This window comes from Botrytis cinerea, chromosome 7 (genome assembly GCF_000143535.2).
Source record: "Botrytis cinerea B05.10 chromosome 7, complete sequence".
Taxonomy (NCBI): domain Eukaryota; kingdom Fungi; phylum Ascomycota; class Leotiomycetes; order Helotiales; family Sclerotiniaceae; genus Botrytis; species Botrytis cinerea.
Genome location: NC_037316.1, coordinates 1,321,406 through 1,343,453, shown reverse-complemented (window position 1 = coordinate 1,343,453; position 22,048 = coordinate 1,321,406). Strand labels below are relative to the sequence as shown.

At 41.9% G+C, this 22,048-nt stretch overlaps 10 protein-coding genes across 13 annotated transcripts; 5 read left to right on the top strand and 5 right to left on the bottom strand.

Annotated features, from left to right (window-relative positions):
• The first annotated feature begins 1,025 nt into the window (after positions 1–1,025).
• On the top strand, positions 1,026–4,160 carry BCIN_07g03740 (hypothetical protein). Its single transcript, XM_024694017.1, has 7 exons — positions 1,026–1,218; positions 1,268–1,424; positions 1,559–1,772; positions 1,836–2,273; positions 2,323–2,429; positions 2,621–2,645; positions 2,707–4,160. Exons 1-7 carry the CDS (start codon positions 1,062–1,064, stop codon positions 4,033–4,035), a joined length of 2,427 nt encoding a protein of 808 aa, XP_024549806.1. The 5' UTR covers positions 1,026–1,061; the 3' UTR covers positions 4,036–4,160.
• Positions 4,161–4,678: 518 nt separating this feature from the next.
• On the top strand, positions 4,679–6,548 carry BCIN_07g03730 (hypothetical protein). Its single transcript, XM_001548861.2, has one exon. The coding sequence runs from the start codon at positions 4,855–4,857 to the stop codon at positions 6,268–6,270; it is 1,416 nt and encodes a 471-aa protein (XP_001548911.2). The 5' UTR covers positions 4,679–4,854; the 3' UTR covers positions 6,271–6,548.
• Positions 6,549–6,591: 43 nt separating this feature from the next.
• Positions 6,592–7,765, bottom strand: BCIN_07g03720 (hypothetical protein). The gene is made up of 3 exons (XM_001548862.2): positions 7,300–7,765; positions 7,098–7,238; positions 6,592–7,035 (listed from the first exon to the last, which is right to left on the bottom strand). Exons 1-3 carry the CDS (start codon positions 7,310–7,312, stop codon positions 6,725–6,727), a joined length of 465 nt encoding a protein of 154 aa, XP_001548912.1. The 5' UTR covers positions 7,313–7,765; the 3' UTR covers positions 6,592–6,724.
• A 790-nt stretch (positions 7,766–8,555) lies between these two features.
• BCIN_07g03710 (hypothetical protein) lies at positions 8,556–10,213 on the top strand. Of its 2 annotated transcripts, none has more exons than XM_024694015.1 (2): positions 8,556–8,705; positions 8,815–10,213. In XM_024694015.1, the coding sequence occupies exon 2, from the start codon at positions 9,041–9,043 to the stop codon at positions 10,157–10,159; it is 1,119 nt and encodes a 372-aa protein (XP_024549805.1). In that variant the 5' UTR covers positions 8,556–8,705; positions 8,815–9,040; the 3' UTR covers positions 10,160–10,213. The 2 variants fall into 2 exon arrangements, with proteins under 2 accessions (XP_024549805.1, XP_024549804.1); XM_024694016.1 differs by having other exon boundaries at positions 8,556–8,738.
• Positions 10,214–10,468: 255 nt separating this feature from the next.
• BCIN_07g03700 (hypothetical protein) lies at positions 10,469–12,258 on the top strand. The gene is made up of 2 exons (XM_024694014.1): positions 10,469–11,932; positions 11,984–12,258. The coding sequence occupies exon 1, from the start codon at positions 10,822–10,824 to the stop codon at positions 11,923–11,925; it is 1,104 nt and encodes a 367-aa protein (XP_024549803.1). The 5' UTR covers positions 10,469–10,821; the 3' UTR covers positions 11,926–11,932; positions 11,984–12,258.
• Positions 12,259–13,491: 1,233 nt separating this feature from the next.
• Positions 13,492–14,478, bottom strand: BCIN_07g03690 (hypothetical protein). 2 transcript variants are annotated; one of them, XM_024694012.1, is made up of 3 exons: positions 14,295–14,478; positions 13,649–14,152; positions 13,492–13,581 (listed from the first exon to the last, which is right to left on the bottom strand). In XM_024694012.1, exons 1-2 carry the CDS (start codon positions 14,394–14,396, stop codon positions 13,985–13,987), a joined length of 270 nt encoding a protein of 89 aa, XP_024549802.1. In that variant the 5' UTR covers positions 14,397–14,478; the 3' UTR covers positions 13,492–13,581; positions 13,649–13,984. Both variants share the same exon structure in this region, with proteins under 2 accessions (XP_024549802.1, XP_024549801.1).
• A 2,278-nt stretch (positions 14,479–16,756) lies between these two features.
• On the bottom strand, positions 16,757–18,402 carry BCIN_07g03680 (hypothetical protein). Of its 2 annotated transcripts, XM_024694011.1 has the most exons (3): positions 17,964–18,402; positions 16,970–17,912; positions 16,757–16,794 (listed from the first exon to the last, which is right to left on the bottom strand). In XM_024694011.1, the coding sequence occupies exons 1-2, from the start codon at positions 18,057–18,059 to the stop codon at positions 17,073–17,075; spliced, it is 936 nt and encodes a 311-aa protein (XP_024549800.1). In that variant the 5' UTR covers positions 18,060–18,402; the 3' UTR covers positions 16,757–16,794; positions 16,970–17,072. The 2 variants fall into 2 exon arrangements, with proteins under 2 accessions (XP_024549800.1, XP_001548917.2); XM_001548867.2 differs by having other exon boundaries at positions 16,757–17,912.
• A 174-nt stretch (positions 18,403–18,576) lies between these two features.
• On the top strand, positions 18,577–20,035 carry Bcend3. Its single transcript, XM_001548868.2, has 3 exons — positions 18,577–18,853; positions 18,911–19,145; positions 19,198–20,035. The coding sequence occupies exons 1-3, from the start codon at positions 18,614–18,616 to the stop codon at positions 19,935–19,937; spliced, it is 1,215 nt and encodes a 404-aa protein (XP_001548918.1). The 5' UTR covers positions 18,577–18,613; the 3' UTR covers positions 19,938–20,035.
• Positions 20,036–20,109: 74 nt separating this feature from the next.
• Positions 20,110–20,931, bottom strand: BCIN_07g03660 (hypothetical protein). The gene has a single exon (XM_001548869.2). The coding sequence runs from the start codon at positions 20,724–20,726 to the stop codon at positions 20,253–20,255; it is 474 nt and encodes a 157-aa protein (XP_001548919.1). The 5' UTR covers positions 20,727–20,931; the 3' UTR covers positions 20,110–20,252.
• Positions 20,932–21,149: 218 nt separating this feature from the next.
• BCIN_07g03650 (hypothetical protein) lies at positions 21,150–21,964 on the bottom strand. Its single transcript, XM_024694010.1, has one exon. It carries the CDS (start codon positions 21,805–21,807, stop codon positions 21,385–21,387), a length of 423 nt encoding a protein of 140 aa, XP_024549799.1. The 5' UTR covers positions 21,808–21,964; the 3' UTR covers positions 21,150–21,384.
• Positions 21,965–22,048: the final 84 nt, after the last annotated feature.

The following is a 22,048-nucleotide window of genomic DNA, read 5'->3' as shown; positions in this document are numbered from 1 at the left end:
AATCATTTCTCAAGTGAGCTCGAAGGATAGCGATCGCAATCCCATTGTCAAAGTTAAATCATGCGCTGAAGAATGCCATGCGATTTCATACTCCAAGCTCAAAATCATGGACTGTGTTTGACTTAATTTGTTCGTCTCGATCGTGAGTGAGGCGAAGAACGTACGTATCTATGTCAATCAATTAGTATGATGTGTGATACCTAGGTATAGCCCTTTTCTGCTTAGATTTTTTATATCTTCAGATAGTTTCTGATATGAGCCTACGGACCGCAGAGTATATGTGGGAAATAATGGTAATTGGTATATAAAACCCAAGTTGCCGCGAAAATGATCTATCAAATGGCGAGCCACATATGTATGAAGTATGTCGAAAGCCACATTTCAGACGCCACGCAATTATCTTCAACGGCTTCTCTAGATCATTCATTTACAACAATGCACCATTTATGTAGTGCTATATTCTCTATTGTTTAATCAATATTAGACTTCGGCTCATGAATTTTATCTTGAATAGATTCGGTAGAAAGAAAGTATACTTTTGATATATTTTAGGCTACATCTAAAATTGTGTTGTAGCCATGTTGGCTGACAAGTGGTTCACCTCCCCTGTTGCCCCCTAGCAAATTGTAGATTTCTTACTGGCGACTCTCTTTATCAGATTTGAAAAAAAGACGTGCGATACGTGCGATGAAAAATCATCTAGTTGTCTCAAATCTTTGTTCTTGAGGAAGCTGCAAAAGAAAACTCTTTCATGAGTTCTTTCTAAAGCTAAAGTATGGTTTATCCCACTTAGATGAAAACAAAGGATTTAATTTTCACTCAAAGATTGAACAAAATTCATGACGCATGATTTGTTGTTCTAGTCAAAAGCCAAATAATTTCTTAATTTTTCGAAAATGGGAACTCCGACTTCATACTAGACCCTCTTCATTTCACAATTTTATGACCTTCCTCGCCAACGTACCGTACGCCAAGGGGGCCACAAGTCGTCGATAGTGCTCATCTACTGAACATCATCAAAATTCGGCTACAAGAAAGGGAGTCTCCAAGTAGGCATAAGCATGGTTGCCAAGGATCCCCTCAAAAACTGGGATCCCAAGTTTGGTAGATTCCACAGCATTTGGGCAGGAGAGGCTGCTACGGAATGGGCCAGTAAATATGGAGTTTTACCAGAGGCGATGGACCCAACACAACTCTTTTTTCCTTACAAAAAGTCGGGTCTGTATGTCATTCTCTTATTCAATACAGCATGATTAATCAGTCTTAGCTTTAACACCACACGCACTTGATAATCCGAGGTTGAAGGCTGAAAGGAAGAATCATCAGAAGTGGATTTTGTCAGGATATTGGCCCGAACTCTTGGAAGAAATCGGAGCTTATCCTTATCCTTTGAACTATTTACCAGTTTTAACCAATCCTATTGAGTAATTGGTCTCTTCTCATACTGATTTATCAATGAATTATTCCGCTGTTGTGCTCGCGAGACACGTTACCCACAGTGCAGCACTTTCTCTAGAGGCAATGAATACTGGGGGAAACATGTCTAATGATTTTCTAGTCCAATTTTTCAATTAAATCAATGGCAGCCTCCTCACACACTAGAGACATGGCCAATAATTCGAATGGAATTTCCACCACACAAACCATTCTTCCCTATTGAACCAGACAATACTGGGCTATGGACAGCAGATAATCCTGCTGTCTGGAGACGTTTAGACCCAATCTTGAGATTGTGTACTAGACTTTTGCACCATTCTGCGGCCACATGCTGGGTATGTTTTATAATTCTTCACGGTTATCAGCTTTTTTATGAGTACTTATGGTTGACCCCATAGCTTGATGCTTTCTATTTTGGAGATCGTACGGATGTTCCTGAACGCCTGGATCGCCGTCCTGCTTGGCAGAAGCTCGAACAGGGACCCTTAAAGTTCTTCCACAAACGGGATCCTTGGCTTCTAAATACTGCTAAAACGGCAGAAAAAACGGCATTGTTGAAGACAATAATGCGGAAAAGAGTTCAATTTGGCATTGGTTCATCTTTTCTCACACCCTGGGATCGGAGAACCCCAAATGGGTCTGGTTTGGGCTGGGAGGGCTTCACAATTGTGTCAACCGAGCGGCAGAGCAAGAATCTTGAGTTTTACACAGAAAACAAAGCTTGGATTGAAATAGCCCTCGAATTGCTTTTACCTTTGTTCAGGAATGATCTTTCGCCAATAGAAAAATTGTCCTGTCAATTCTATATTGCCTCGACTCTTTTGCATGAATTTGCAGTAAAAGTAATTATCCTAATCGGTTGGCCAAGCGCTGATAGTATTCTAGCACTCATTGAACCAACTTCAAGAGTCTCCAATGGGGCGAACCATTATACGAAACGAGCCTGCATATGGTGGAGATGTGAAAGGGAATGGTGCTGAGGTATTCTGCGAGTAGGTTTGATCGGTTCATTATATCCTCCGCTTTTACTACCTATTTCTGTTCCCCGATCGTGAACTCCACTTTTATGTTTCGTCATGTACAAACATTTCGCTCCCAATATAGCTCTAGCTCTCTAGTCCCCTATCCCCTCTCCCCCAAAAATAGTTCTTTGAGAGGCAATACTGACTCTCCAATGTTGTAGGCTAGGCTATTCATTTGTAAAAGGGGTTAGCTAAGAATTCCAATTTCTAGCATTTTTAAAAGCATGCTAACTGACTACTCGTATAGCTCCTCGGTGCAATGCCAAAAATTCTCAATCCTGGAATCATTGTTGGTGCTCCAGCAGTAACTTTGTTACTCAGTAAAGAGATCCCCGCACGTAAATACGATAAGGGAATTTTCTTACACGAAGCCGGTGAGCATTTCGCACAATATGAGGCAACGAATAAGCTTGTACCTATCGTTTCAAAATATTACGAGTATATACATAATGACGGGTTTTGGGATAAAGTGGCTACAAACTTTGGTGTGTCTATAATAGCACCCACACCAGCTCCAGTTGTTGTTGTCGAACCAGACCCCTCACGTCCGGAGTTGTCAAGTTATGTCTTCAACAATTCTCAAAGAAAGTGGATGTATGAAGTGCAAGCTATAAAGTCGAATGCTCAATTACTCTCATCACTAACTCCAGAACAGAGGAAGGCTTATGACGTTGCATTAGTACAGAAAGACGATGAGCTCAACAAATTAAGAAAGTTGAAATACCTTCATGTGCGGGATAAAACAGCAAAAAGTGTCAATGAGTGCAATGCTGCTCTTGAAAGTTTCTTTACACGAAGCCCCGGAGAACTCTCAGATTCTGAAATACTTCGACTGCTTGGTTGCTTTGCCGAGACTTTAAAGCGCGAGGCCGATCAAGAGACACAATGCGCTATTGACTTCATGGCAGAAGCCGAGCTCGAAACTCCATTCAATGTTGAATTTAAGCAAAGGTTGTTAGATATAAACCGGGTGGCGAGAAAAATGGTCGGGAAAGCAAGTGCAGACTGTGAACGGGTTGGTGTCGCTACGCTTGGACCGGACTTTCATGAGTTACGTGCAAAGTTCGACAGAACTTTGTACATATTGCGAGCTATCAATTTCATCCTCGTTCAACAAGTGAAGGCAGATAAAAACGAAACGTACGAAGAGGTAATTGATCGAGTTGGAACTGCTATGGATTATGAAGGACTTGAACGTTTGCAATCAAGTGATGCACAGGATGAAATAGCACAGTCAGCTTCGCAAGAAACGATAACGGCCCAAGCCATGAATGCATACCAGAAGCATGACTACGTCGAATGCCATCGTCTCGGGGGGGTGTTGTTATCTCAATTCGATCTGGAAGGATATGCTCAAGGAATAGGAATGGTTCTGATAGCTATGCATCCTGGAGAGATTAGACGCAGATGGTGTGCCAGGCAAGGGCTCCACGTTCTCAATATCATGGTCAAATCAAACGCGAATCCTTTCCTAGAACTCTGGGTAGAAGTTGCAATGCAGGTCCATGATGCCATTGAGGATCTAGCTGTAAATACCGGGATTGGAGATACTCTCTGTGTACTGGAAATTGATTGAAATTTCTCATTTGAAACTAGTTGATCAAGGAAAGCAAAATTCATCACAGTAACAAATTCACATCGTTGAGGACCGTTTGCATCCTGCTGGGGAAATACACCAATACGACTGGATTTATTTTGTCATCTTATCCGACCCCACAAGCTCATAAAACTCTTCTAGCAAGATAGATAACATATCGAAGGGAGTCGGTTTCTCAGACCGGCTTCACCTCAAGTTCGAAACATGAAACGCCGTCGCCCCACTCTAACCATCAACTTATTCAAAGCGTTCATGTCAACAACTCCTCGATGAGGTCAAAGCACTAGATACTAGGAGCTGTATTCACAATCTTTGATGACAATATCTTATGATATATTACGTCCATCAAATAATGTCTTGAACTTCGCAATTCAATATACCATCTCCCAACTCGCATGTCCCGAATAGCCGCATAAAACAAATCTGGAATGTTTTTATCAGTATAAACATTTCATCCGAACTTGAGCGCTCAGGTATCTTGGCATGGAGGCACAAGTCGAGATGGCACATTTTGTGCGTGGCAAGTCGTGTATTGTCGCGGGATGGTTTGAGGCCAAATTTGACACTGTGGGCTGGTGTTCATATTTCCTCTTGTTCGCTGATCTAAAATGCATCTACTTTTGAATTTCCGAACCCACCCGCAGAAGACAAACCTCAGTTATTTCCTTTTGGTCCGGACTGATCGGTATACGACTACAATGTTACTTTCATAAAGACTCATTTTCTCAGGAATTTTGGGGCTTACTGTCCTATTTGAGATTCATCCTGTCTAATTAACTTTAGTTTTCCTCAAATTTTATGGCATCCCCAGATTATCCACCTGGCTTCGGGGATGGAGGAGTGCAAGGAGATAGTGGTGCAGATTGGTGGGAGGGAAATGCACTAGATAGTGGAACTGCAGGAACAGGATTAGGAGATATGAATGCTGGTCCTGATATGGGAAACGGGAATAATAAGGGAGGGAACAATAATGGCAACAACGGCAATGGACCACCTCCCCGCCCTCAAAATGCAAGCAGCCCTCCCTCGACCACCAATCCTCAAGCCAATACTTGTAGCTATGAATCCGAGATATCTACAAATACTATTACCACTAGTATCGCAGCTGCCTCATCTACATCATCTACACCACCTGTACCATCTACATCATCTCAACCATCTCAACCATCTATATCATCTGTACCACCATCTGTACCATCTACACCATCTGCGTCATCTACATCATCTCAACCATCTACCTCATCTGTACCATATACAACACCTGCATCATCTACATCGTCTCAACCATCTACATCATATGTATCCTCTACGTCTATAAATACCAATACCACTAGTACAATCGATACTTCCTCTTCATCTCCATCATCTTTTTCTACAACTGCACCGACAATCACAATCACAACTACAAGCTCCAACTCCTCAGCACTGCTTGCACCAGCAACTTCAATTCCATCTACATCCACCACCATATCCTCTTCTACGATTGCCGCGACTCCTCTTTCCAACACTGGAGCCGGCACCCAACCCGTCGGCGTCACCTCCGTCCCCTTAGTAGCCTCAACTCAGCACGGCCTAAGCAAAGGCTCCATCGCTGGTATCACTATCGGATCTCTAGCCCTCTTAGCTCTCATCCTAACAGCGATATGGTATTTCCTCCGACGCAAGAAGAACAACAAACAGCACCGGAAAAGCATTGGCGGTTTTGGTGTTGTCGAATGGAACGGCGGTGGAAATGGAGGCAATATGGCACAAATCAACGAATCACCGTCCTACAATGGCAACCTTACTCCCGGAATGAGAGTACAGAGAATATCAACATGGAATACCATGCGCAGTCTTCCTGGTACCCATACACGCGACAGTAGTTCCATTTCACAATTCCCTTCCGCACCCTCCTCATTGTCTCCATCCACAGTACAAAACCCCTTTTCAGACCAAACTCATTTTTCTTCATTTTCGTTTCCGTTTACCCATTCACAACCGCCAGAATCTCCGCATCAGTCAAGCTCAAATGCAACGACGAACGAAGAAGAACCCCATGAAGATATAGTAGATTTCGGAGACTCGATAGATTGGATACGTAAGCGAGATCGCATGCGAGATAGAGAAAGGAGCGGATTGACAGGTTCAAATCTGGGAAGTAGTAGGATGGTAGAAGGAAAACCAGATTGGAGATATTCGGTTAGAGTTAATGGGGGTGGGAATAATCTTTAATTTGAGGGATTGGCTTAAATGCATGTATGATTTTGAAGGATTGATTTTGCTTGTATAAAGTTTCGTTTAGGGGGTGAAAATTGCGTCTCACTCGTGAGATGTGATGTATTGTATTAGAAATATAGGTATGAAAAAAGGCGGGTAGAACGGAAATAGAAGACTTGAAGATGGAAATGACATCTAAAGAGCAAATTTGCTGGTCATGATTACCCTCTAGTGCGGGCCATACGTGGGATTAGAATAGATGAGATTTAAATGCAGTTTTTGATATTGGGACACATCGTCGCCCAGGAAGATCTTGATGAATTCGAGTCTAGAGATATGCAGCAACAAATCATAATTGGTATCAATTGCCTTGTAGTTCTGTAACACCCTAAGTATCCCATAGAGAGCTACCCGCATAGATCTCATTCGAGCCTCCAATATCGGCATTTATCAAAAAGTTTTCTTGGAGCTACAAATCAATCCTCTCCAATAGTTCCCTCCCCTCTTTCCCCTCCTCTTCCCTGTCTCTCCTTTCATACGCTCCCTCTCCACTATCTCCAGTATTCGTACACTCAGTAAAACCATTCTTAGTACTTCCATCATGTGTGATCACAGCACAGAAAATGGCAGATTTATAATCCGTAGCAATGCTTCCAATAACGATGCGATCCGCACCCGGGGAAGCGGGATCTGAACCAGTATATGTTGCACCGTTGGAGAGAATAGGAAATTCGAGGTAGGGCTTTTTGGCGGCGGGAATGAAGGTAAACTTTTCATAGTCTGAGCGGAAGGGATTAGTGACATTTGAGGAAAAGTGGAGAAGTGGTAACAGTGGAGCTAACCATTATATGCATGAGGATATTTATCCTTTCCAACTGTTTTCTTTTCGGATGCGAGCAGTAATGCTTGTTTGCATGCTGCGTCTATAGCTGATTGATCATAGGTAGACTCATTATCGCAATTACAGCCAGTGGGTTCATCATCTGCGGAATGACGTTAGTAGGGTAGTATACCGAGAGGTTTAAAGAAGGAGTGAGTGCTTACAGATGGTTGCCATTGTGGAAAAGTAGTAGATTCAGATTTGCAGATATCAGAATACAGATGAACTGAGACAGACACAGTATGGACAAAGAAGAGATAGCAGTTGAAGAGAGGTACAATACTTATACTCTCCCTTCCCTTCCCTTCCCTATCAGCAATCAATCCACTTACCTTTTCTTATCTTACTCCCATCATACAAGCCCTGAATAAGAGCTGACGTACAACTCTAAGCATCCATGCATATCACATAGTACCCCGCCATGATAGCACATGTAGCCAAGTCCAGGCACGATATCCTAATGCCGGCATGTATATAATAGTGGAGAGTGATCGATTTCAGAGGACAGAAAGAAATCAAGCTTTCGGGCAGATTGCGCGGCCCGTTTATTTTGACGTGGGGCGTGGGGAAAGCATTGGAGATTGTGAGAACACGTTTTGTGAGTAATGAGATACACGCAGGCAGGAATTCGATAGTGTAGATTTGAAATCACGAGGTAATACCGACCGATACAATTATTTGAGGTCTGTGGCGCAGATACTTCCGAAGCGATCTTTAGGGGCTTGGCATACACCTGCGTATAATCTTTACATCACCACTCAACCTCGTGACCAAACTAGACATCACAGCTTCAACGTTGTCATGGCTCTAGGCTATATATACTACATTATCTCTAGAAATCGAAGATCGCACACTCGTTCGTCCTTTTACGAGTTCTACATATAAGTCATTTTTACTCATAGGTCATGATAAATTCAAACGCATGTCAGAATGATGCCTCCTTAGCCTCTCTTTGCATAGGAACGAGATAAACTGCATTGGAATTGAGCCATAATAGCATGAGAAGATATCTGATCTAGTGAAAAGTTGATATCATCATTGATTGTCTATTCTAGAATGAAGCATTCAACTAATTTCGTCTACAATCCTGACTCTTATGCTGGAGCAATTGATAATCACTACAGATACTCTTCCTATCCAGAAATTTTCCTTTGAATTTATTACACGAAACCTAACTCATAAACTGTTGGAAAATATGGCACGTGCACGTGATATACACATATATAATATCTTCCACTTCTATACTTAGAACATTACAGCAATTCTACATAGTCAATACTACATGCATTCCACTAATTAGCCTACTCCCTTAATTGTGAACATAAACTATAAATAAATGTGGATATTGTTAGTTATATAAAAATTCAGACTTTTAGTAATACTTAGAAGTAGCCATACTTAAAACTATACTACTAGAATTGAAGTAAAGTTTTCATTTTATTTTCATGTGTCAATTCGCTTACTCTTGCTACTCTGAAGATATTCGTAGCCTTGAGATTTTAACAAGTCTCTGCTCTCATAGAAATAGTGTCAATCCTAGCTCATTGAATTAGTTTCACAATCGATGACGGTAAGTAAGATCCTTCGAAATCAGAATGATATGGTCTGTTCTCTTTCCCCTTCTCTTTGTCTCTTCATATTCCCCTACTACTCTACTCTCTGCTAACTCTATGTATTATAATCCATGACAACGACGACAGCGACCACTACAAGTGATAATTCCCTAAGAAAATCAATTTATCGTTTAGCCCTCTTTACAAACGTCATTCTTTGATCCTATTCAACCTTGTTATAGATAGCTCCAAAATTGCCCCACAACTATCCAAGGCACTTTATTAGCTCCATCCTCACGTCAGGAGCTTCGAGACTCCATCCGTCTATTCAAGAATAAATCATTTCACTCGTATGATCCACATGCTTCAATCAAAAATTCAATCAAAAATTCCTCAAAAGTGTAGCACTCACAACAAAGCCATCACTATGTCAAGAAATCTTGCCAAGCAAGTCGCCGCCAAACAAATCGTCTCGAAGCAGACCGCTCGAAAGGGAACGAAACTCCGCAAGAAACCTGAAGACAGTACATCCAAGCTCAGACTTCTCGATTTGCCCTTGGAAATTCGACAGCTCATCTACAAATACATACTTGTAAAAGAGAACCGAATAGAAATCGTATCACCATTGGACACTCTTTCTCGTTCACATCCTGAAAGAAGAAAACGCAAGTCTCCAAAGGGTGCTACTGCTCTACTCGAAGTGAATAAGGCAATCCATCATGACGCAGCGCTATATTTCTATGAGAATAATCATTTTGTCATCAGAATTTCTGTTGATGCCCTACATCGCCTGGACGCCTTCACATACACTGAGAAATCGATTACTCGGGCCAATAACCACGGACTCAGATGTTTTCTTACTCGGGTGCCCCGATTCTACGTTTCATGCATCAAAGAACTCACCATTTTGATTTCTTTTGCTACAACTGATCCTGAATACTGGCCTTGCGATAGTATATCCTATCGTGGGAGTACTTCCACAGCTTATGTTTCTGGTGGCGTTGTGAGACAGTTTCAGTATTTGACAGCTGTCACGCTCAGACGCTTTTCCAGGCTACGAGTAGCCAATATCATCTTCAGTGATGCAGATAGTGAGAAAGAACCTACATATTCTTATCAGAATACTCCTAAACCTTGGAAATTGGAGGAAAGTCTATTCAAATCATTCCACAACCTGTTCCAATGTGAAAATCTCGAAAGGGCAACCCTTAGGATGGATCTAAATGACGATTCACGTTCATATCTGTTTTGTCCCAAGCACCACCCATGGAGCCGCGGTGGTTTCATTTTTCGCATTATTAATGCCGCAATGGAAAGAGCTATGAAGAATCAGGATGGTGATTGGGAGCCCACTGAAGATCATGGAATAGAGATTGTTCGGGTTGGAGTAATGACAAGGGCCCAAACAAACTGTGCGAGTTTGAAAGGGGATTTTGGTTCCATATTCCAAGAAGAGCAAAAGAAAATTTGAGATTATAAAAGATTTGATTATATTCTTCTGTGTCTCTGAATAGCTTGAGAGGTACCGAAATAGTTATGATTGAACATCTGCACGGATGGAAGGTACGGTGAGAGAAACATGTAACTGCAAGGTTGATCAAACGATTTTCTGGCCTTTCAGCATGCACTTGCCTATTAAGTCTCGTTCTACCTATCTTATTCTATGTTGGAAAGATATGGCAAGTGCAACTTATGTGCATATATAATATCTTCCACTTCAGGCTTTAGATTTAGATCACTACAGCAAATCTACATAGTCAATAATACATACATTCCACTAGCCTACTCCCCTAATTGTGAACATTCTATATATTTTGCACTTATGGCATTTCGGGAACTCAAAGTCTCCCATATCATAAAGAGTATAAATACTACTATGGCATCTGATATTCCATAATGAGAAAGCGCAGAGGTGTACCTTCTTATTAGTATATATTTAGATTCTTCCGTTGTTTCATTCCCAAGTTCATTTGATATTTACATACCACTTTAAAAACAAATTATTCTTCTCTTCGAAATTTTGTCAACAATCAATATCAACACTTCTTGAGAGTAATTGTAGTATTTTTAAAGGCCTCATTCTCATCAAACAGCCGTTCAACGAATTCTTTGGCTGGACCAGACATCTTTTCAATGCCGCTTGTGCCTACTCCCTCGTTCAAACAGAGAGAAAAGTTTGCTAGAATAGATGATTTAACATTCATTATTGATGGGAAACGTTGTACCATTAGGCCAGAACACCCAATCTATTTTAATAGAATCAAACAAGAAGATTCGAGACAAACTGCAGTTAAGAGAAGAAAGTGCAGAGTCGACAGGAGCACCAGTCATTTACCACAAATTGTTCAGCCCTTCAAAGATCCACCACAATGTCTCTTTCCACCACCACTAAATCCTGAAAGTACAAAATGGGAAGATTTGTTCTTGGGGCTGCCATTCAATGTTCGTTGGATGACATACCGTCACCTTTCAATCGTCGGGAAAACACCGATACTAATTAGATCACCTCTTTCTTCTGCCTATAAAAAGAGGCACAAGCCGTCAAACTATTCTCATGCTATTCTCAGAGTGAGCAAGGCGATTCGTCATGATGCTGCTGAGTACTTTTATACCAATACTAATTTTGCTATTGGAAGTCCCAGATGGGATCAGAAGCCGGAACTTGAGCCTTCACCTGATGGAATACAAACTTTTCTTTCTTGGACCCCCCGGCATTATGTCAACTGCATAACTAAGCTTACTATTCTGGCCCGCCTTGTCGTTTACTTCAGAAAAACAGAATTTACACATGCAGACCTCACTTACTTTGAGGCTATGATGATTGCCACAAAAGAAAGCTTCGTTAATCTGCAAGTTTTATCGGTTATGTTCACTGAGTTTGACGGTGTATGTGTCCCAGATTCCCCCCTGGATGTTGGAATTAAGACAGATGGATGGCTTAAAACTATATACAATTCGTTCAAAACGGTGTTGCAGCATCAGAATCTTGAAGAGATATACTTGGGGGTGGACTTGATAGGAAAACCAGCTCGATATAAAGGAATCCCCGCTTGGGACCAATTACCAGATCGTGATGCTTTGATCTTCATTAAGGATGTGGTGAAGACGGCTGCCATGAAGCATGGTTCATGGGTATTTCATTGGGAAGAACGCTGGGACAGCCTATTTTCACAGGAAGAAGAAAATGAAGAAGAACATTGGGAAATGGAACTCTGCTCGATTTCCAGAAGAGTTTGATTAAGATGTGCGGTTTGACTGACAATCCTATACTTATGCAGTAAGCTTATGCGTCTAGGTTTTTATATAAGCCAAAGAATCCGTCTGACCAACGGGGTCTGTCGAATTATGATGCTGAATCCGGCAATTCTTTGCGCGTTGGTAACTTGCATACCTGGCAGTTTCTCGAGTTGGCGGTAATAATATGTTTGCGATGGTTCCAGGTGGTAGGGAAAAGAGAAAGATTGAACACTGAAGCTGGATGGCTGAAGCTCGAAACTGACTAGGCGGCCAATATGAGTCCCTTTCATTGTTACCTATTCATAGTTACATAATGCAGTCTTTTGAATAACAATTATAACTATCTCTTCAAGATGCAAATTATAGAGGTGAAACTTCTCTCTGTTAGCTTCGGCCAATTTGATTAGCCTCAGATTTATTGACTGCCCAAAAGTGTTAAGTCAAAATGTCGTACATCTAATAGCTCTAAATTACCGGCCTCATCCTAACAAATCTACGAACTGTTGCTTTCAAGTCTTCAAACCATGATTAAGATTCCAGACCAATATTCTTCTGTCTGCTGTGATCAAGGCCAGTTTCAATTACTTGCCAATTCCGAGTCTACAAGAAGCAAATGTTGCACATCTATAAGATAAATAATACAGGCTACATCCTGACAAGTATCTGAGTAGTAAGATATTCTATTTCTAGTTCTCCCACTATCTCTTCTTTATCACTTACAAGTTATTCCAGAATCATCTAGACAACTTCAATCATTCTCGAAGATTAATCGTAGTCTTTGGCTGACCAATTTGAAACTTATAAATTGCATTCATAATTTGGGATTAGACTGTTTCTTCAACTCTAAATAGAAACGGTCATCTTCCACACCGGATATTGATAGGATTGAGTATAACACGAAAATGGATTCAAATTCAAATTTTCAAGATATCTATCTTTAGACTTTGGAATAACCTATGATCTTCAAGAGATAAGTTTTTACATTGAAAAGCTTAGCGTTCTATGTCTACGATGATGGTATGGTGACGTCGTCGCATAGGATTGAAATGTGCAGCTAACTTTACTTTCATATCGTGCCCCATGTGAGATCTAAATTATCCTATTTCAAATAGACGTTGAACTTAAGTCAAGCGTCAGATTTATCCGGTTTGTCTACAGTAACATGCTTATAGATTGCGCTTCAGATATGATTTTCTCGATTTGATTGTGAGTACATTACTTTTGATATCATAAGTAGATTCTACGACGTCTAATCAAATTCTTTACACGAATCATATAGAAAAACTAGGAGACGTGTATAAAAAGAGAATGGCCTTCAAATAAACAGCTCCACGATTGACTATATCGCAATAATTCACCAATACCCACCTCCACCATCTTTCTTTTCATATCTTATATGCCTTTATAGATTCGCCCTAACATCTGCGACTGCGGAAATTAATGAATCTCGGCTTTAAAGCTGCCCCTCTTCTCCACCTCACTGCCGTTCTTCATCGCATCATCTTCATCTACATCCTTGGGGACCACACCTTCCAGTGTATTACCAACATGATCATCTGGCATAAATGGCATATCCATATTAAAAATATTATTAATCGCCGTGTATTGATGGTAACCGAGTTTAGCCAGTGGAGCCGCCTTTAAAACATCGAAAAGCTAATTATTCATCAGTCATCTTGCGGATCTTTTCAAGAACAGAACCAAGAGGGAAAACCCCACTCACCCATCGCCTGTAATGAAGTCACCCCTGATATGAATTCCCACCACTCTTCCAATAACAATATTACTATGGCCCACCAAAGAATCTCCGTTGATTCGGAGGATAGAATGGACTTTACACTCAAATTGAGCCGGGGACTCGGCCACGCGGGGAGGGTTTACTACTTTACTGGGGACCTTTGTTACTTTTGTGAGAGGAAATTCGTCATCCCATGATTCGAGAGCGGTGGCATTAACAGAATCTCGGAGGTCATAACTGGGGTCTGTTATTGAGGGAGAACGATATAGAGGGGAGACCCGGAGAACAAGGGATGAATGTATAAGCATACATAGCCATGTTTCAAACAAATTCCCCAGTATCTTTAGCGTTATTGACAGAATCTTTACTTTGACGTTTGTAGACGGATTGATGGCCAATGAACATGATAGTTGTAGGGTCAAAAGATACATTGTTGAATTGTGAGAAAGGGGCGAGATTATCCTGACCGCTTTTGGAGGTCGTAGAAATCTGAATATTTTCGGTTAGATACAAAAGGAAAGGGGGTAGGAATGGAATAAGAAACACCAGAGAAAAGTTCCGAAGAAGATGGACTGAAACATAGAGCGCGGAGGTTCTTGAGTGAAAGAGAATATCAAAATTATATGCTTACCCAGCCAATGGGACGTGGGATAACGAAAGATTTGAAGGGATCATGAGGCAGCCCAGAGCTTTCTCCTTTCGGAGGTTGGTAGAAGATATCCGGTCGAGACATTTTGAAAGATGATAATGCTTGGTGTGGAATTTTGTAATGGACGTATGGAATGATGAGATATCCCAAGGTTGAAGTGTGTCTCAATGGTGTTGAAAAAGACTTGGGTACGAACTTCCTCGAGTCTTTATACCAAATCTTACCCTCACCATCCTGTTCATTGACTGCATCGCAAAAATCGTTTGCCAAGACAAAATGAGTACATAAAGTACACAATCGCAATGCCGGTGCTCAGTAATTCATTTAGATTACTGATCAGTCCTCGGATATCATTCGAGATACATGATAACCTCTCATGTTGCCATAAATGGTACATTTTGAAGCACTTTCATATATCAAGTTTGTATAAACCTCTCGAATAAATCTGTTACATGCACTGTCATTGTCCAGCATATACCAAGGATAAGTAGTCATCGAAAGTATGGTGGAATAAAATTTCCCTGCAAGCGAGGTTGTATCCAAGGCTGATGAGTTATTGGAAGGGAATAGTAATCATTCTTCTTGTTGCACAAATTAAAACAGAGCCGAATTATTCTCCCCTCTACTATTTCTTTTTCTTTTTCAGAAAACTTCTTCAATACTGACTCTTTGAGGCTATCGCCAAGTTCAGTGAGTAATTGCCGTAGACTGAATCTAGATATTTGGTCAACAATTTATTGCCTGTATTATTATCTTGTGTCGTTGATGTGGACAAACACAGCGCATCAGCAGTCACTTCCATACGGCCAGTATCTCATTAAGATTGAGTTCATGCATCCATGTCTCCCTCTTTAACTACTTGCATGAAAGATATTTCCGAAATCATACTAATTGAATAAGACAAACAATCGATCGCAGAAATAGTCCCTAGTTACACAACTAAAAGCCAGTCTAACTAACATCGCCATCCGGAACCACCAAAGGAGTTACGGAAAATATACCAGAAAGCTGACGCACGCGACCGGTATAGTATTAAGGCTCTGCACAGATAGTGATCTATTCTTCGAGATTAATATTTGAAAAGTAGTGTAGAACTCCATAATGATGAAGTCAAAAGAAAGAACAAGACCCCAAAGTCATTTTCGCAATTCCTCTTTAAGAAGGAAGAAAATTCATGAAGCTTCCCGACGAGGAGAAGACGTAATCGCTCCGCTTCTCCGAGTTCCCGGAGTTTTAAAAGGGTTCATATACATGTATCTGCTCAATGATGATAGGAGTATAGAATTAGACGAGGTCCGACGTGGGTACTCGTCTGGGAGAATTACGCAACTCCATCTGATCCCGTCGCGTGCATCGCAGCAATACATGTTTAAACCCGATTTCATAATTTCAACGGTAAACATTGAAAAGGACACCAAGGAGAGAAGAGAACACGAGAGCCTCAAACCTCCACCTTATCTTCATGTCCATGTTTTCTACCCTTTCCCTCGACCTCCTACATCACAAATAATAAACCACCACGAACATGAAATTACTCATCCTCTTCAGTCTGCAACTAGCTAGTCCCCCACTCATAGCACTATCTCTCCTCGTAGTCATACTTCGACACATCCATTCCCTTGGCTATATCGATATTTTCAATCCCGATACAAGCAAGACAGTGAGCGAAGAGTACAAAGACGGTGTGTGGAAAATTATTAAGAAGAGAGTTCGATGGAACGTTGAATCATGTCGACTTTAAACGAATTTCCCTAGCGAAAGAGATATTGGATCTGCTCGATTTTTATCCTCACAGCCAGAACCAATATTCTGCATCGTATCGCTTGCGAGTTGTTCCTATGAAACATATCCACTTCTTAGAATAGACGGACTCTCCACAAATCAAAGTTACTCAACCCGCTCGGATCACTAGAGCCTTCACTCTTAACTCTTCCATGTTGGATACCCCCAACCGAATCGCATACATCTACACAACCCCTTACTTTGCACGGATAGTTATCCAACACACAAACAGTTGCAGGCCATCCAAGCCAAGGACTCACTCTCATACTCGTACATCAAATCCATATAAACGGAGCATTGTCCCTACGTCTAACTCTCAAAATCTAGAAAAGGATCACTGAAATATCTTCACTTGATTTTCCTTCTAATCACTTTGTCCTACTCATATCGATAAGCTTAACTCCTTTAAGTTTAAATTTTCTCCACTCTCTTCGTACGCCCTCTTCCGAATCGACAAGTTCGCACTTTCTTGTGTCGAGATTGTTAAGAAAAGGGGCAAATTAGTCAGACTGGCCGTAATGGTCAAGTAAAGGGATTGGTATGGTAGATATCGGTAACGCGATTAGAAGCCCACTTCTATGGTTGCAACCGGATGGTCGAGGTCGTCGTATAATCTTAATACTATATGCGGATGTGTGTGGGGGGAAGGGGGATGGATTAGATGCAGGAGGAAGTAGAATAAAAATATTTCCGTTGACTTCTGTTCCATTTAGGAAGTAAATTGTTAGAGACAAGCACTTCAATTGTTTAGATCTTTTCAGCTAAAGCACACTAAACACGACAATAATGAAACGTAGACTACTACTCAAATTCATGTTTTATACTGTAAAATATACTGCTTCAGCATTTGCCTTGGGGTATCGATGAACGCCTACCATGTGACAAATATAAGTACCCTATAATACCTTTACGCCAGTCCACCCAAAAACTTAAATCAACAGATCATGAAATCAATCTCGCCGTGTATTGCTGTCCCCATTACATGAATGGAGCAAACTTTGTACGCCCAGAAAATCTATCTCGATCGTCCTCTTGGCCCATATCTACATCGCCATCATCATCATCATACAGCTCAAGTCGTCTCTTTGACTTTTGTGATACAGTTGCCTCAGCCTGTCGAGTTTGGGTGACACTTCTTCTGGCTTCCAGGAGTTGATTGAAATTTAGTAAAGTATGTTTCATCTCATCGTCAAAAGCTATACAGAACCGCTGGTTTTGTACATATTGTATGGCTTCGATGAGTCCTAGTTCATAAGTCGCCATGATGTATGCTACAGCAACAGCAGCAGATCGCTCATTTCCAGATTCGCAGAACAGAAGAACTTTTGGTGTTGCAGCCAAAGTTTGGCTGTTTACTCCTTGAGGATTCCGGTGTCTGAATACACGGATGAGATGATCATTTATGGTCTGTATGGCTTTTGGAAACGCGGCAATGAGTTCCATGTTACCGCTGACATCAATGGCACCGGCTTCAATCCCTAATTGCTGTGCTACCTTTGCACCACTCAAGATTCTTGCTAATGCTGTCTTGGTATCTCTAATTACGAGTAACATTGTGATTCCTTCTTGTCTCAGAGTTTCGATATCTCTCGCACCAGAGGATGGTCCGAGATAAAGGAAGGATAAGATTGCTTGAATATGGCGTCGCATTTCATATTTCCAATCCGGTTTTTCCACGGCTACGTTTTGTCCTTGTGTAATCACACTCAATATTTCTCGAGTCTCTTGTTCATCATCTAGTCCGCGATATTTTGATAAAGTGATTGAAGTATCTAGACCGGAGAGGGGTGGTATGTGGATATGGGGCGGCGACGGAGGCTAGACCAAGTTAGATAGTTTCATACAAGGATGTCAGCCGAGTAAACTCACTCTCCATGAATATAAAGTAGTAGGAGTGGTATAGCGTTCTGCAGGACTTGTTGCAGAGTCGCTGGAATCCATACCGTTCAACATTGGTGGTGCCATCGTGCAAGACAATGTGGAAGAAGCCTAGAGACTATCCAGGAATCTAGAATTGTTGTAATGCTGTAAAAGATCGAAGAGTATGTTTCAAAAGACGTAAACTGTGAGGTAGCCAGAGGAATGTGGTGGAAGAAAACCCTATAGTTATTGTTCAGAAGAATGCTGATGCTTCTGAAGGATTCGTTCCTTCGGATTAAAAGTCCTTGAAGGTATTAAGTAGTTGCTGGACTGGTAAAGATCAACCAAACCATTACAATGTAATGTATTGAGCCTCTTCGTTCTTCCAGTCTGAGTTGTACGTACGGTCGTTGGACGATATCATGTTGACAGTTGAGTGCTTGGGTTCGAGACTTCGAGTACAGTCCAGTTTCTGGGGTACTTATTCTTAGCGCCCTTGGTACGAGTACTTCGTAGACACACACCTGCCCCGATAACTGGGGTCTTGATTACATAATCAAGCCAAATTTGGCCACAGTGTGGACCTCCAAACCTCCGTGCCTCCGTCTCAAACCCCCCGTAAGCTTTGGGGGTGAGCTTTCAAGCCAAAACATAACAAAATGTCGAACAAACGAATTGAACAGAGCGAAATCGAGAAATATTGGGAGATATTTGCTTCTTTATCCAATGGTGGCACACATCTTACTGGTGCGCAGGCCGCACCGGTGTTGAAAAACAGTCAACTACGAGACGAACAACTCGAACGGATATGGGACTTGGCAGATGTCGACAATGATGGGAATCTAGACTTTGAGGAATTCTGTGTGGCTATGAGATTGATTTTTGATCTTGTTAACGGGGTACGGCGACTTCATGGCATTGCTTGTTGGGTTGATTTTAATGTGACGATCTTCTAGGAATATGCAGATGTACCACCAGCGCTACCGGACTGGCTTGTCCCTGAATCGAAAGCACATTTGGTACAGGCCAATCGAGCACTTACCGGAAGACAAGTTCAATTTGAACGTGTTGAAGATGACGATGATACCCCGGGCTTGAAGGATGGTTTCGATTGGTACATGAGCCCATCAGATAAGTCCAAATACGAAGAGATATACTCGGCAAATAGGGATGGCAGAGGAGACATCACTTGTAAGTGCATGCGCGCTATGGCATATTTCTAACGAAGTCTAACTTCGCAAAGTCGAATCTCTAGATACCCTCTACTCTTCACTTGAGGTCCCAGACACCGATATTCGCTCAGCCTGGAATTTGATTAACCCATCTGCTGCACCCGCCATTTCAAAAGATGCTACTCTCGCCTTCTTACATATACTTAATAACAGGCACGAAGGATATCGCATCCCTAGAACCATTCCACCATCGCTTCGAGCAAGTTTCGAAAAGAATCAGATCGATTACCAGGTAGATAATCAACGTATAGCATCGCCGGCGCAAAAATGGGGCGTTACTGGTGGTGAAGAAACAAGTACTGGCCGCAAAGCGAAATTCGGGGAGACATATATGAGTCGACTTGGAATAGGCGGAAAGAGCAGCTATAGACCTGCGGGCACTGATTTCTCGGGCACGAAAACGACTGAGGATTGGGAGGAAGTTAGACTGAAGAAACAACTTGCGGAGCTTGAAGCCAAGCTTGAAAAGGTTGAATCTGCATCTGCAGCAAGATCTGGTGGACGACGAGATACCAAACCTGCATTAGTCAAGAGAGAGTTGGAACAGCTATTGGATTACAAACGCCGCGAACTACGAGACTTGGAATCTGGTGAGGGGAAGAGTAAAATTGGTGCAAGCTTAAAGGGGGTTGCGGATGAGATCGCTACGGTCAAAGAACAGGTCGACGCGTTAGAAGCACATTTGAGGACACGAGAACAGGTTTTGGAGGGGTTGCAGCAGGAGATTGAGAATGAGAAGAGCAGCCGATAGATTTTTTTTACCACTACTAATACCAATTTTCTAAAGAGGGCTCAGCAGTGTCACTTTTGTGACTCCTAAAATCAATCAAAAACCGTTCTCAGTATACAAAAAGCTTAGAAGCTTGTAACGGTCATCAAGAGAGCCAGTCAGGCTGGCATGAAAGTTGAATTTTTCCATCTAGTGTTCAGACCGCTCTATCTTTGGATTTGCAAGCTTGTTGCTCAAGCGAAGATCCAATCCTCCTCTTTCATTATTTCTCCTATCCAGCTTCACTACAACCTCAATGGTGTCATCTTAACATAACAGCCCATTAAGCTAATACCCCTACCTCTCGCTTACAAGCAAAGGAGCTTGCTCACTACTCCCTCCTTTCTTATCCTTCCCCACTGAAACAACTTTCCATTCCCATCCTGATCTTCCCTTTCTCCACACGATATTTTCTCCCCAGGGATTCCACCATCCATTCAGTACCGCCATCTGCACCAAAATACCACATATGGAGATTGCGAGCGCAAAACACATCATCATCTGCTTCACCGGAGTTTCGGGTTCAGGATCTTGATTTTGATCTTGAATTGCGAGAGATTCAATTGGAGGGTTTGGAGCACAATGTGAAATGGAAGCGGGACAATAACATATTTCTTCGTGCATAAAACTGCCACGGCAAGGAGTGAGGGGCTTGGGCGATTCGATGGAGGAAATAAAGTAGATGAGGAGAGAGATTATGATTGTCCAGAAGAAGAGGAGGAAGAGAGTTAGAATGATGTAGTATGTAGTTCGGGGGTTGGAGTTGGTCATTCTGTGGAAGAGGGTTCTGTGTGTTAAATGAGATTAGTAAGGATCCGTCTCGCGGATTCAGGGAAACCAAAATGGCATAGGGATTGGATTGTCTGGTGAGATTTTGAGGAGAACTTAGATCGAGAACAGGTAGTTTGGGTTCGGTTTTATATTCAAGATAATAATTAATCGTTCTGATGATTCAAAGCCAGGTCATTAATTACTCACACACGCGTTAACCTTAGTTGATTGGGATCAATCGCTTAAATATGAACTCATGTTCCATTTCTTAATATTTGAGAAATAAATCAACGTCACAACTTTCTCGCGAGTTTATGATATTTTTTCTTCTATACCATTGCAATTTTACATGATGAATCACAAAATGATTTTCTGGGCTTTGATCCCCAATCACGAGGGTTTTGATAAAAGGCATACTCACCTTGCGTCTATTACTCATCTCGAATAGATTGCTGTCTGTATATCTCGCTAAATGCCTGTGTGTGATTGATTCATCGAGTCTCGATTTGCCCATTTCCTCCATATAACCTAGATGCTGGTCAGAGAGTGCATCGCCGGCATTAATAAGTAGGTAAACCAACAAGCTCGCACCATAGCAAGCTATCTCCCCCCCTCCCTTCTCCATTCCCCATCTCTCTCCGTCGCACTCCCCAACCCCCTACGCCCCAACCAACCCCCCGAACCCGCCTCTCAAAACCGCAATAACCAAACCCACCACACTCCCCAAAATTAGCGGATTCCCCACCGCGAGAATCATAATCAATTCCTTGCACGCCATTCCATAGCCTCCAAACCAGTATGTTGTTGTCGATACTCCTTCTTCTCCTTGATTTCCCTTCGTCGACGTCGTCATTTCCGTCATCGCGTTTGCTGTTGGTGGCCAATTTTCATGCGCGTTTTTGGGGTGGAATTCTAGTTCTAATGATGATGAAGATCCGGAGTATGATACGTGAGGAGCGAATGGCTGAGAATGATGAGGGAGAGTATCGGTTGGGTTTTGGTGGAGGGTGTAGGAGAAGAGATAGATGTGGAGGAGACAGGAGGTGGCAGCTAGGAAGAGATAAAGGAAGAGGTATTTCATTTTCGGCTTAGTTTGTCCGATTTCCTCGAGGGTGTTTTTGGCTCTTCTGTTTCTCTGCCTGTTGCTTCTTGGGTCAAGTTATTGTTCTGGTCATGATAGGTATCTCCAGGGAATAAAGATAAACATCTGAAGGGAAACCGTAAGAAATCGAATTGTCTACAAGGATTTAAAGTGATATTGATTACGGTAGCAATTTCCATTCCATACGGGAAGAGGAGAGAATACACAATGGGGGAATGTT

What these genes read in the sequence shown, in the direction of transcription:
- BCIN_07g03740 (XM_024694017.1), top strand. Translation starts at nt 1,062, where the DNA reads ATGGTTGCCAAGGATCCCCTCAAAAACTGGGATCCCAAGTTTGGTAGA. An exon ending in CTCTTTTGCATGAATTTGCA is followed by an intron (nt 2,274 to 2,322) that starts GTAAAAGTAATT and finishes ATAGTATTCTAG; the next exon opens with CACTCATTGAACCAACTTCA. An exon ending in GCTATTCATTTGTAAAAGGG is followed by an intron (nt 2,646 to 2,706) that starts GTTAGCTAAGAA and finishes CTACTCGTATAG; the next exon opens with CTCCTCGGTGCAATGCCAAA.
- BCIN_07g03730 (XM_001548861.2), top strand. Translation starts at nt 4,855, where the DNA reads ATGGCATCCCCAGATTATCCACCTGGCTTCGGGGATGGAGGAGTGCAA.
- BCIN_07g03720 (XM_001548862.2), bottom strand. An exon ending in ATATCCTCATGCATATAATG is followed by an intron (nt 7,036 to 7,097) that starts GTTAGCTCCACT and finishes CCTTCCGCTCAG; the next exon opens with ACTATGAAAAGTTTACCTTC.
- BCIN_07g03710 (XM_024694015.1), top strand. Translation starts at nt 9,041, where the DNA reads ATGATCCACATGCTTCAATCAAAAATTCAATCAAAAATTCCTCAAAAG.
- BCIN_07g03700 (XM_024694014.1), top strand. Translation starts at nt 10,822, where the DNA reads ATGCCGCTTGTGCCTACTCCCTCGTTCAAACAGAGAGAAAAGTTTGCT.
- BCIN_07g03690 (XM_024694013.1), bottom strand. Translation starts at nt 14,338, where the DNA reads ATGATCCCTTCAAATCTTTCGTTATCCCACGTCCCATTGGCTGG. An exon ending in TCCCACGTCCCATTGGCTGG is followed by an intron (nt 14,153 to 14,294) that starts GTAAGCATATAA and finishes GAAAATATTCAG; the next exon opens with ATTTCTACGACCTCCAAAAG.
- BCIN_07g03680 (XM_001548867.2), bottom strand. Translation starts at nt 18,059, where the DNA reads ATGGCACCACCAATGTTGAACGGTATGGATTCCAGCGACTCTGCAACA. An exon ending in CTACTTTATATTCATGGAGA is followed by an intron (nt 17,913 to 17,963) that starts GTGAGTTTACTC and finishes AACTTGGTCTAG; the next exon opens with CCTCCGTCGCCGCCCCATAT.
- Bcend3 (XM_001548868.2), top strand. Translation starts at nt 18,614, where the DNA reads ATGTCGAACAAACGAATTGAACAGAGCGAAATCGAGAAATATTGGGAG. An exon ending in TTTTTGATCTTGTTAACGGG is followed by an intron (nt 18,854 to 18,910) that starts GTACGGCGACTT and finishes ACGATCTTCTAG; the next exon opens with GAATATGCAGATGTACCACC. An exon ending in TGGCAGAGGAGACATCACTT is followed by an intron (nt 19,146 to 19,197) that starts GTAAGTGCATGC and finishes AACTTCGCAAAG; the next exon opens with TCGAATCTCTAGATACCCTC.
- BCIN_07g03660 (XM_001548869.2), bottom strand. Translation starts at nt 20,726, where the DNA reads ATGACCAACTCCAACCCCCGAACTACATACTACATCATTCTAACTCTC.
- BCIN_07g03650 (XM_024694010.1), bottom strand. Translation starts at nt 21,807, where the DNA reads ATGAAATACCTCTTCCTTTATCTCTTCCTAGCTGCCACCTCCTGTCTC.